Source organism: Canis lupus, chromosome 27, assembly GCF_048164855.1.
Source record: "Canis lupus baileyi chromosome 27, mCanLup2.hap1, whole genome shotgun sequence".
Classification (NCBI taxonomy): Eukaryota; Metazoa; Chordata; class Mammalia; order Carnivora; family Canidae; genus Canis; species Canis lupus.
In genome coordinates this window covers 23,277,095-23,289,555 of record NC_132864.1, presented here as the reverse complement: position 1 = coordinate 23,289,555, position 12,461 = coordinate 23,277,095, and the positions used below count along the sequence as shown (strand labels likewise).

At 47.0% G+C, this 12,461-nt stretch overlaps 1 protein-coding gene and 1 pseudogene across 2 annotated transcripts in view; one reads left to right on the top strand and one right to left on the bottom strand.

The window, feature by feature from the left end:
* Positions 1–1,199: 1,199 nt before the first annotated feature.
* Positions 1,200–2,644, bottom strand: LOC140619444 (large ribosomal subunit protein uL10 pseudogene; annotated as a pseudogene).
* A 6,934-nt stretch (positions 2,645–9,578) lies between these two features.
* SPPL3 (signal peptide peptidase like 3) overlaps positions 9,579–12,461 on the top strand; it is a 139,929-nt gene continuing 137,046 nt past the window's right edge. The window contains exons 1-2 of one of the 2 annotated variants that reach the window (XM_072802827.1): positions 9,728–9,871; positions 11,389–11,586. Coding sequence is in view for 1 of the 2 variants with exons in the window: in XM_072802830.1 (XP_072658931.1) it covers positions 9,849–9,871 (23 nt within the window). In the remaining variant the exon portion in view is untranslated. Of the gene's footprint in view, positions 9,872–11,388; positions 11,587–12,461 lie in introns of both variants that reach the window. The other variant, XM_072802830.1, reaches the window with a different exon arrangement.

The window sequence follows — 12,461 nt, the reverse complement described above, 5'->3', positions numbered from 1 at the left end:
ACCACAGCAACCACCACAAATACAATTCACAGAAGGTATTGCTAAAAAGGCCAATAGAGGATTTTAAATGAATACAAAAAATTAATCAATTTTTAAAAAAATTTTTTTATTTATTTATGATAGTCACAGAGAGAGAAAGAGAGAGAGGCAGAGACATAGGCAGAGGGAGAAGCAGGCTCCATGCACCGGGAGCCCGATGTGGGATTCGATCCCGGGTCTCCAGGATCGTGCCCTGGGCCAAAGGCAGGCGCCAAACTTCTGCGCCACCCAGGGATCCCAAAAAATTAATCAGTTAAACCAAAAGAAGGAAGGGAAGGAGAAACAGAAACAACAGCAAATGGAACAGAAGAAAGCAAATAATAAAATTGTAGAATTAAACCTAAATACATCAATAATTACACCAAATGTAAATGTACTAAAAACACAAAATGCCAAACAGAGCAGAGATGCAAGATCCATGAATATGCTATCTACAATACACATTCTGGTTTTTTAAAATTTAAATTAAATTAATTAACATAGAGTGTATTGTTAAATCCAGAATTAGAGTTCAGTGATTTATCAGTCTTACATAACACCCAATACTCATTATACCATGTGCCCACCTTGATGTCCATCACCCAGTTACCCTATTCCCCTACCTCCCTTCTCTCCAGCCACCCTCAGTTTGTTTCCTATGATTAAGAGTCTCTTATAGTTCATCTCCCTCTCTGATTTTGTCTTGTTTAATTTTTCCCTCCCTTCCCCTATGTTTCTCTGTTTTTTTCCTTAAATTCCACATATAAGGGATCTCTGGGTGGCTCAGCGGTTTGGTGACTGCCTTTGGCCCAGGGCGTGGTCCTGGAGCCCTGGGATCGAGTCCTGCATTGGGCTCCCAGCATGGAGCCTGCTGCTCCCTCCTCCTGTGTCTCTGCCCCCCCCATGTCTATCATAACTAACTAAATAAATAAATATTTTTTAAAAATTCCACATATAAGTGAACTTATATGATAATTGTCTTTCTCTGATTGACTTATTTTGCTTAGCATAATACCCTTTAGTTCCATCCATGTCATTGTAAATGGCAAGGTTTCATTTTTTTGATGGCTGAGTAGTATTCCACTGTGTGTGTGTATACACCACATCTTCTTTATCCATTCATCTATTGATGGACATCTGGGTTCTTTCCATAGTGTGGCTACTGTGGGCATTGCTTCTATAAACATTGGGGTGAAGGTGCCTCTTTGGATCACTACATTTGTGTCTTTTTTTTTTTTTTTAAGATTTTATTTATTTATTCATGAGAGACACAGAGAGGCAGACACAGGCAGAGGGAGAAGCAGGCTCCATGCAGGGAGCCCGACGCGGGACTCGACCCTGAACTCCAGGATCACGCCCTGGGCCAAAGGCAGGCACTACACCGCTAAGCCACCCAGGGATCCCACTACATTTGTGTCTTTGGGGTAAATACCCAGTAGTGCAATTGCTGGGTTGTAGGGTAGCTCTATTTTCAACTTTTTTTTTTTTTTAAGAGAAGTAAGCCTTTTTTTTTTTTTTTTTTTTTAAAGAGAAGTAAGCCTTTATTTCCTTGTTTCACAAATAAACTTGGCTGAATTGGTTGCTTTTTGGTGATTAGTTAAAGAGACCAAATCCCATATCCTTGTCCGATTCCAACTCTTCCTTTGCTTCAACCTTGGCTGGGTCTGCGGCAGCAGCAGGTGCAGCAGTGGTGGCAGCAGCCACAGGAGCAGCAGCCACAAATGCAGATGGATCAGCCAAGAAGGCCTTGACCTTTTCAGCAAGTGGGAAGGTGTAATCAGTTTCCACAGACAAAGCCAGGACCCACTTGTATCCATTGATGATAGAATGGGGCACTGATGCAACAGTCGGGTAACCTATCTGCAGACATACGCTGGCAATGTTGCGGACACCCTCCAGGAAGCGAGAATGCAGAGTTTCTTCTGTGATGTCAAGCACTTCAGTGTTGTAGATGCTGCCATTATCAAACACCTGCTGGATGATCAGCCCAAAGGAGAAGGGGGAGATGTTCAGTATGTTCAGCAGTGTGGCTTGGCTGGCTCCCGCTTTGTCTCTGGTCTTAATCAGTTGCACATAGCTCAGGATTTCAATGGTGCCCCTAAAGATCTTAGTGGTAATGCCTAAAGCCTGGAAGAAAAAGGTCTTCTCAGGCCCCAGACCTGTGTTCAGGGCTGGCACAGTGACTTCACATGGAGCTATGGCACCAGCACGGGCAGCAGCAGGCACCTTATTGGCCAGCAGCATGTCCCTGATCTCACTGAGGTCCTCCTTGGTGAATACAAAGCCCACATTCCCCCGGATATGAGGCAACAGTTTCTCCAGGGCTGGGTTGTTCTCCAGATGCCCTCGGATGGCCTTGCGCATCATGGTGTTCTTGCCCATCAGCACAACAGCATTCCTGCAGAGGGACATGCGGATCTGCTGCATCTGCTTTGAACCCACATTGTCTGCTCCCACAATGAAGCATTTTGGATAATCATCCAAAAGTTGGATGATCTTAAGGAAGTAGTTGGATTTCCAGGTCGCCCTGTCTTCCCTGGGCATCACGGCAGTGCATCGGGATTGCCATGCAGGGTTTAAAGACGATGTCACTCCCATGAAGACACCTGGAGAGAGGAGCTCTATTTTCAACTTTTGAGGAACTTACATACTGTTTTCTAAAGTGGCTGTACCAGCTTGCATTCTCACCAACAGTGTATGAGGGTTCCCCTTTCTCCTCATTCTCACCAACATTTGTTGTTTCCTGACTTGTTAATTTTAGCCATTTGGACTGGTGTGACGTGGTATCTCACTGTGGTTTTGATTTGTATTTCCTTGATGCCGAGTGATGTGGAACATTTTTTCATGTGTCTGTTAGTCATTTGTATGTCTTCTTTGGAGAAATGTCTGTTCATATCTTCTGCCCATTTCTTAATTGGGTTATTTTCTTTTGGATGTTGAGTTTGATACAGTCTTTATAGATTTTGGATACTAGAGTGCCTGGGTGGCCCAGTTGGTGAAATGTCTGCCTTCAGCTCAGGTCATAGTCTTGGGTTCTGGAATGGAGCCCCACATTGAGCCCTGCATTGGGCACCCTGCTTGGTGGGGAGCTTACTTTTCCTCTTCCCTCTGCTGCTCCCTCTGCTTGTGCTCTCTCCCTCTGTCAAATAAATAATGAAATCTTAAAAAAAAAAAAAAAGATTTTGGATACTAGCTCTTTATCTGATTAGACATTTGCAAATATCTTCTCCCATTGTATTGTACAAGACACGTTCTTTAAATACAAAGCTACACATAGGTTGGACGTAAAAGAATGGTAAAAGATACAAAATAAAAACACAAATCATAAGAGAGCTTCAATGACTATATTAATATTAACATCAGATAAAGTATACTTCAAAGCAAAGACTTTAGGGGCACCTGGGTGGCTTGGTGGCTGAGTGTCTGCCTTTGGATTGGGTAGTGATCCTGGGGTCCTTGGATCAAGTCCCACATCAGGCTCTCTGCAGGGAGTTTGCTTCTTCCTCTGCCTATGTCTCTGCCTCTCTCTCTGGGTATCTCATGAATAAATAAATAAAATCTAAACAAAACAAAACCCCAAAACTGTAAAAGGTATTTCACAATGATAGAAGACGCACTTCATCAGAAAGATATGACAACTTTAAGTGTGTATTATCCCAATCATGGAGTGTCAGATACGCAAAGCAAAAATAGGATTAAAGGGAGAAGTAAACAAACTCACAATTATTATTAGAGATTTTATTTATTTTTTAAAGATTTATTTATTTATTTATTTATTTATTTATTTGAGAGAGAGCGAGAGCATGAGCAGGAGGGCAGAAGGAGAAGAAGAGAGAATCTCAAGCATGCTCAGTGCTGAGTTTGGAGCCAGATGCTGGGCTCAATCTTACAACCTGAGATCACGACATGAGCTAAAACCAAGAGTTGGACACTTAACTGACCCTGTTACCCAGGTGCCCCTTAAGTAGAGATTTTAATACCTCTGAATAATTGATACAAAAAGTCAATTACTTGATTAAAAAACTAGTAAGGACATAAAAGATCTGAACATTATCAGCTACCTTGACTTAATTGACATATACAGAACATTACACTTCAAATAATAGAATAAAAATTCTTTTCCAATGCACAGTGAATAGTCATCAAAATAAACCATATCCTAGGCCATAAACAAGTTTTAACAGATTTTGGAAGGTTAAATCCTTATGGAATATATTCTTTGACCACAGCAGAATTAAACTAGAAATCAATAGCAATAAGATATCTGGGAAAGCCCCAAATATTTGGAAATTAAACAACACACCTCTAAAAAACTCATGATATTCTGAAATAGGTTGAAAACATGTCCATACAAAAACCTGCACACAAATATTTATAGCTGCTTTATTCATACTTGACAAAACCTGGAAGCATCCAAGATGTCTTTCAATACGTGAGTGGATAAACAAGCACTGGTATACTCATACAATGGAATATTATTCAATGACAAAAATAACTATGAAGCCGCAAAAAGACATGGAGAAACCTTAAAAGCATATTACTAAGTGAAAAAAGCCAATCTAAAAAAGGTTGCATGATTCCAACTAGATGACATTCTGGAAAAGGTAAATTTTTTTTTTTTTTTTTTTTTGGAAAAGGTAAATTTACAGAGACAGTAAATTTACCAGGAGTTTGGAGGGAGAGAGAGATGAGTAAGTGAAGCATGGGAGATTTTTAGAGCAGGGAAACTATTCTGTATGATACTGTAATTGTGGATACATAAAGTTATACCTTTGTCAAAACCCATAGAATTGTACAACACAAAAAGTAAAACCTATGGGCGCCTGGAGGCTCAGTCAGTAAGAGCATCCAAATCTTGATCTCAGGGTTGTGAGTTTGAGCCCCACATTGGGTGTAGAGATTAGTTTTTATGAAAAGATTTTTGAAAAGTGAAACCAGGGCACCTGGGTGGCTCAGTTGGTTAGGCATCTGCCTTCAGCTCAGGTCTTGATCCTGGGTTCCTGGGATCAAACCCCACACTGGGCTCCCTGCTTGGCGGAGAGCCTGTTCCGCCTTTTCCCTCTGCTGCTCCCCCTGCTTGTGCTTTCTCACTCTCTCAAATAAATAAAATCTTTTTAAAATAAAATCCTTAATAAAATAAAAAAGTAAAACCTATTGTAAACTATGGATCTTAGTTTTTATGGCTCATCAATTGTAACAAATGTGCCACACAAACACAAGATATAAATAATGAGGGAAACTGTGTGTTGGGGGTGGGGAGGGAACCCTTGGTACTTTCTCATCAATTTTCCTATAAACCTAAAACTGCTCTAAAAAAATTAAGTTTTTTTAAAACACCTGTGGCCAAAGGTTGTAGATGAACTGATGCCTCCTAAGTTCCCCATGTACCTAAACCTATACTTCTGATCTTCTGTCATCCCATAACGTCTCTAACAGAGGTTTATCTGCCTTGAAGAATTAACTTTCTCAGTCAGGAAGGGGGTTTCAGGGAAGAGGAGCAGATGTTGAACATGAACAAGATCATGGAGAGAATCATGGGAATATCAGTGAAACCAGTTGTTCTGGTTTGAAATCTGGTTTGCCCTCTTGCTTGCTCAAACGTTCATTCCACAGTGTTTGAGCTTCTACTCTGAGCTAAAGTTCTGCGCTGGGAACGGAAGGCATAAATGGCAACAAGCCACAGTTCCTTCCCACAAGGCAGTCACGATCCAGAGGGAGACAATGACAAGTAAACAAGCAGTGACATGACTGTTCACTGTGCTGTTACATCTACATTACATACATTGTAGATTCAGGGGTCTGGGGAGGAGGATCTCAGGAAGGAGTATCCAACCTTGCCTAGGTTTGGTCAAGTTAGACTCCCTCCCAGAGGAGGTGAAATAGAAGCCAAGCCTCAAAATTATAAGCAGCAGTTAAGAAATGGAAATGCCTCCTGGGCTTGGTCAGGGATCTGGACACAAAAAAGAACGGAGCCCATTGGAAAGCTGCAATCGGGTCACTGTGGAATGTAAATAGTGTGTGTGTGTGTGTGTGTGTGTGTGTGTGTGTGTGTGTGTGTGTGTTGGGGTTGGGAGATGTGGAGGATAGAGGTGAAAATGGCTGGAGAGGCAGGCAGGGACTGGTCAGACCCAAGCCTTTGACCTCAGTAATGCCTACTCAGCCCAGCCAGACCCGAAAAGCCTGCTCCCAAGAGTCTGTGCCTAAGGCAGATGATGCATCTTGGGGAGACTCACCAAGTCTTTTTTTGAACACATTTGGTAGAAGAAGTGATCATATAATTACGGTGGTGATAATTAGAGGAACTTCCATTGCTTCTTTCAACAAACATTGCATAAAATGTGGCCCTCTCATGTCGTGGGTGGGGTTCAAGGGATGGGGAAGCCAGGCATCCCTTGTGGGGGAAGCCAACGCCTGTATCTATCTCTTGCCAAGCACACCTGACTACCCAGCTGAGGCCCAGAGGTGCCATAGATACACCTGGGACTGCTCCAGTGTGGAGCTGAGTGCTGCTGGCGGGGGTGGGGGGAACTGAAAGCCACTCCCCAGGTTCCCCAGGCTGAGCAGACTCTAGCCAACCCACAGGCTTCAGATTTATTTCATTCTGACCTTCAAACCTGCAGAGATCCTGCCCAGGACCTGGAGGTGCCTTTTACATCTTGGCAACCTTAGCCTGAGATGCTCAAGCCACTGGTCTCTGGGCTCACATTTCTTCTTCCTAAGACCACATACATGGGGTCTCAGTGGCCTGGACATGCTCCTAGCCCTGTCAAATGCTGTTTGACTTCTTATAAAATCTGCATTCACATGTTTATCCAAGAGACACCTCGAGGGCCTCTGGTTTAGATGGAGAGAAAAAAAAAACTTTTTTTAAAAAGATTTTATTTATTAATTCATGAGAAACACACACACAGAGAGAGAGAGAGGGAGAGAGAGAGAGGCAGAGACACAGGCAGAGGGAGAAGTAGGCTCCATGCAGGGAGCCTGACGTGGGACTCAATCCTGGGTCTCCAGGATCAGACCCTGGGCTGAAAGTGGCACTAAACCGCTGAGCCACTCGGGCTGCCCCGAAAACCTTTCTTTTTATTTCTAAGCCCATACCTTCACCCCAAACTCTTCTCCCTCTTTTCTTCCACCAGGTTTTTCTCAGTGCAAAGAATGATCCCGTTGCTTCTGGGGAGGCCTTGATTTTCTTTCCTCTCTGCACCTCATTTTCCATCCATCCAATACCAACTTTTCACTTGGCATTGCCTTTAATAACTCACTGGGAACTAAAATCCAAGTGAATTGCCCAAAGGCTCTGTGTCTCTTTCTGTCTCATTAGCAACATGTCTGGTCTGTTTTGTTCTTAGTTTTCCAGACAAGCTTCTGTGCCTCTCAAAGCCACTTGTACCAATGATTTCTGGCCTTTCCCATTGGGGCCTGAAGCTTCATTCATGCTCCTTCCCATGGGGCCTGAAGCCTCACTCATGCTCTTTTGAGACAGAATGGCTGTGTGTCACATTTAAGGAGATAGTTGGCATCTGTAAAACACCAGGCAAAGCCATAAGAGCTAAATGATCATCAAGAATTTAGGCTCTCTGCCTTCCTATCTCCCCACATATCCCCATATCCAGTGCTATTTATGGCTGGGCAGGTATTTGCAGGCTGGTTATCTTTCTGTCAATGGTCAGAGGAAGGACACCCAGTGGACTCTTATTTTCTTGGGGCCCTGCCTCAAACCCTCTTTGGGACTTTGATCTTATCAGCTGGCCCTTTCCCAGGGCTCTCTGGTGGAGCTTCAAGATACATGTTGAACATGACTCGTCCTGGCACCTGGCAGTGGAGGAAGGAGGATGAAGGAGAGATTGCTCCTGAAGGAAAAGTGTACTTGGCTTTCTCATTAATGGGTTCTCCTTGGGAACAGGCAAGCAGCAGATGTATGGGCAATGGCCAACTGATCCATTTGTAGATAGATTCAGGGTGTGGTGTTCCCTCTAAGCCTGGGCAGGCCCTGGGAAACTGGAGCAGAGCTAGATCCTGGCCTGAAATGGGGCAGGCTGCACAGGAGCTGCAATATGCTAGTTTCAGGTGTGCGATCTCTGCTTCCCTTGGAGACTGGGGTCCAGAGGGCTAGTGTGTCTGTTGCCGGAGTGTGCTTCTCAAACCTGGAGCTGCGCTGATCGTTTTCATTCATGAACGTACTAACTGGCAAGGAGGCTTAGCTCGGCCCTTCAGAGTCTGGGCTCAGTGTGCCTTTATCATGAGTCCCTTCTCTCAACACTCCCCAGTACAAACCATCCATCCCACTCCTGGATCCAAGCTCACTCCAAGCCTTCACATCTTTGGGCCTTGCCCCATGCCATTCTCTCTTCCTAGGATGGCTTTTCTCCTAGTAAGCCACTCTGGAGAAGCATCCCCCCATGGCCAGAGGCTCAATACATCTCTCTCTCTCTCCTCTTATGCCCCAGATTTACTCTGTTGGTCTCGGGTCTGGCTCTGTTATGTTTACTTCATGCCAGCCTCCAGTCATGCCGATGGACAGTTCCCTGAACTTTCTGCTCCTGCACAACCAGCTCCGCTTCATCCTTCAGGTGTCAACTCCAATGCCATCTCCTCAGCTGGTCCTTCCTTGACCGCCCCATCTAAAGACAGGCCCCATCCATACACACTCTGTCCCATTCATTACTTGGGATCATCGTCTTCATGACACTTAGCTTCTGAAATTTTCTTTACCTATTTGTCGGCCTGGACTATGTCTCTTCCTCTAGAACGTAAGCTCTTGGAGGGCAGAGATCCGGCAGGATCAGTTGATACGTGGTTGGTTCCCAGTAAAATATCTATTGATTAAATGAAGGCAACTATGGGCATTCAAGTTGGCACCCTGAGGACCTGGCTCAGAGCCCGGCGCAGTAAAGGTTGGCTTCATGGGACATTCGCTACACGAAGGAGCGAACCAGAGGTGCAGCACTCGGACCGCAGACGGACGCGTTGAGTGACAGCTGGGGGCCCCTCGGCCCGCACACTGTTGACCGACCGCCGACAGCTGAGTGGCAGCCAGCGGACGCGCAGCGGGGCTCCTGATTGGCTGGCGGCTGCAGCCCCTTAGAGGGGAAGGGGAGGGGGCCCGAGGCGACAGCTCCGCGTGGGGAGGAGGCGGCACCAAGCGGCGGGAGGCGGCCCAACCGCCAGAAGCTGTGCGAGCAACAGTCGCCTCGAACCGGCGAACCGACGTCTCGGCGCAAGGGCCCGGCGCGAGGGGCGGGGCGCGCGCGTCACGTGAGCGTGTTTTGGGCACGTGATCCGCGCGGGGCCAGGGCTGGCCCCCGCCCCCTCCTCTCCTCCCCTCAGCGGGTGTGAGTCGAGCGGCCTCGCCTCACCGCCTAGCGCCCCCCTCAGCCGCCGCCGCCGCCGCCGCCTCCGCCCGCCGGCCATGTCCCCGGGCCGCCGCCGCCGCCGCTCGAGCGCGGCGCTCCAGCGGCCCAGCGCGCAGTGAGCGCGGGGCCCTCTCGCTACTCGCCCGCCCCGGGGCCCCCTTGTTCTCAGCGCCGCCGCCGCCGCCGCCATGTTGGGTTTAGAGCCGCAGCGGAGCCGCCGCCGCCGCCGCCGGTAAGGGAGGCCGAGAGCGGAGCCCGCCCCGCCCCGGGGCCCAGGGAGCGGGGCCGCCTCGGAGCCCGGCCTCTCCCCGCCAGCCGCCTTCCCGGCCCGCCCGCCGTGCGAGCCAGCGAGCGAGCGAGCGCCGGGCCGCGGCCGCGCCTTCCGCTCCCGGCCCGAGCGAGCCCGCCGCCGGTTCGTTCCACCGCCGCCGCCGGGCCCGGCCAGAGCCTGCAGCGGAGCTCACGAGAGTCAGCGCCATGGCGGAGCAGACCTACTCGTGGTGAGTGCGGGGCTCGGGAGGCCGGGGCGCGGCGCAGGTGGGGGTCGGGGCGCCGACGCGGCCGGGTGGGGGGAAGAGGAGGAGGAGGAACAGGTGCGCGTCGCGGGGGGGCGCGGGTTGGGGGTGCACGCCCCCCTCGTCCCCACCGGAGGGGGCGGCTGGCGCTCGTGGAAGGTGGTCAGCGGCCGGGGACCCGGGAGTCCGAGAAGGGGGATGGAGGCGGTGGTGGCCGCGGCGGATGTCATCTGGTCATGGGCGGAGCAGGTGATGGAGAAGGGGAGCATGACCCCAGAGGTGGGAAGCCCACGGATGGGAAGTTGAATGCCGTGGACACTCCGGAACTGACTTGAGGGGGTAGCTGCTGGGTAGGAGGATTGAAAGGGTGGGCAGAGGCGGGCCAGGGCAAGGGTGGGCCACCGGGCTGCGAAGAAGCTGGTAGGAAAAACAGGTGATAAGAGGCTGAACTTGGAAGTTGGAAGAGAGGAGGAGCCGTCTGACTGGGGCTGCTGCTTAGCACCTGCGTGGCGACTGAAGGGAGAGTTGGTAAGGTGGGCAGAGGCCCGGGTGTGATCAAGGAAAACCACGGAAGGAACGTCTTGGGAACCATGGAAGGGAGTCCCTTGTGAGGAGGTTGGAAGGGGATCCTGTTTGGATAACCACATTCTGGAAAAGGAGTCGTTGGTGGCAAGTGGAGCATGAGTAGAATCTTTGTGAGGTTTGGTACTCTGTTCTTCGGAATTTAAAGTGGCCTGCTGCCCTGGATCAAGTATGGAGATGGAAGATCTGCAAGTTCATGTTTTATGGGACTTCTAACGCTATTAAATATTTTGTTGAGGAATGAGAAGCGCACTGTGTGGTTTATGGAGTGAGAACTTAACCTATCCTGAGAAGGGAATGCAGTGTTTGGGGAGATGGGGGTGAGAGGCCTCCCTTTAGCATGTAGAGGTGGAGTATTTGCAGGGGTGGAAGGAATGATGGTAGCTTCCTTGAAGAGTGGAAATTGGATAGTGAGGAGGAAGTAATAACCGAGGGTGAAGAAGGAAGGAATGGGATGGTAGGTATGGGGATGGGAAATCTGGTTGCAATCTAGAGAGATTGTTTGAAGATGGTTTACTCTTTGAAGCAAATGTGGTTTGGGACAGAATTGTACTGCTTTTCCTTGCTAGAAAAGAGCACAATTGAGTGGGAAAAGCATGGCGTTTGGAGTTGGAAGATTTGGTTTGGTAGTCCCTCTTTCACCGCTAACTTGGTTTAAAAGTAGGCAAGATAGTAAGTTCTCCATTCCTTTTCCCTTGCCTTTTTCATAGATTGTAAAGATTAAATGAATAACTTTAGAAAGCCAATGGAAAACTGTAAAGTGTTACATTTTATTATATTATCGTTAGGGGAACGACAAAGAAATGGATAATACATGAAAATAAAGAATGGTTTTAGGTAGAGGGCTTTAATGGAGTGGATGCTTTGTGGTGCTTGAGGTTATGATAGATAAGTCAGGAACTCATTGTGTCTTCACATAGGGAAAGAGGATTGGTGATGGAAGATGATAATTCAGAAGGGAACTTCAGTGCTCAAAAAGAAGAAAACAGAGTCTGAAAGAAAGTCACACTAAAAGAAGAATTAAAACGTTGGTGAACAGTTGTGACTGCAGATGTATTTTTAAAAGCATTAACTGATTGGATAGTTTTGAGCAACAGTGAGCTGCCTCTCCTTAGCAGGTAATATGGAACACAAGATTACAGTTTGAGCTTTCTTACGGACAGAGTTAGAGTTAAGTTCTGTAACTAACTTAACTAACTCATCTTGAGCTCTTAACACTAACTGGTTTAGCTGAGAGTCCTGATGGCTGCCCTTCTGCTTTTACTGTGCCATATAGAGACCATGGTCGGTTGAAGGAGTAAACACAGTGGCCAAGAAGTGAAGAAAATGAAAGTGTTTTACTAGATAGTTGGCCATGTGATGTTGGATGGCTCTACTAGTTGGGGGGGGGGGGGGACTGTTTTGTGAAGTTTGATAGTTTACAATATTTATCTTACTAAAATACTTCCATCTCAGCTCCTTTTGCTTTATAGGCAAAGAAACTCATTGAAATTAGAATGTTTATTAGCCTCTCACCTTTAGCGAGTTTTGAGATGGAGAAAGTTTTTACATCATCTTGAGAGAGGGAGGTGTATGAGGAGAGAGGATTGGGAAACCAGGCAGCTTTCTAGGTTCTGATAGTTACTGTAAGTAATATCCATCTCTGAGGTAGGTGAATGCTCTGTTTTATGGAAGAGGAAATTTAGGCTTAGGATGCCAAGTGATTTGATGAGATACTTCACTTGTGATGCTTTGTTTTGTTTGATACATTCTCCCATCATTGTATTCATTCTCCTTGTAAGTATGAAAAAGGTATTCCAAGAGTACATATGAACTGAGTTTTGGATTATCTTTTTGCAGTATCTTTGTCACTGTTCTTTTGGTTTGTGCAAATAAGAGATTGTTTTGTTTTGCTTTTTTATGGACTTGTACTATGTTTGCATGTGGCCATTAGGAAAATCAACCTTGTGGGGACTATTGTGGCAGTATAAATTGGTCTGAGGATGGAGTCAGT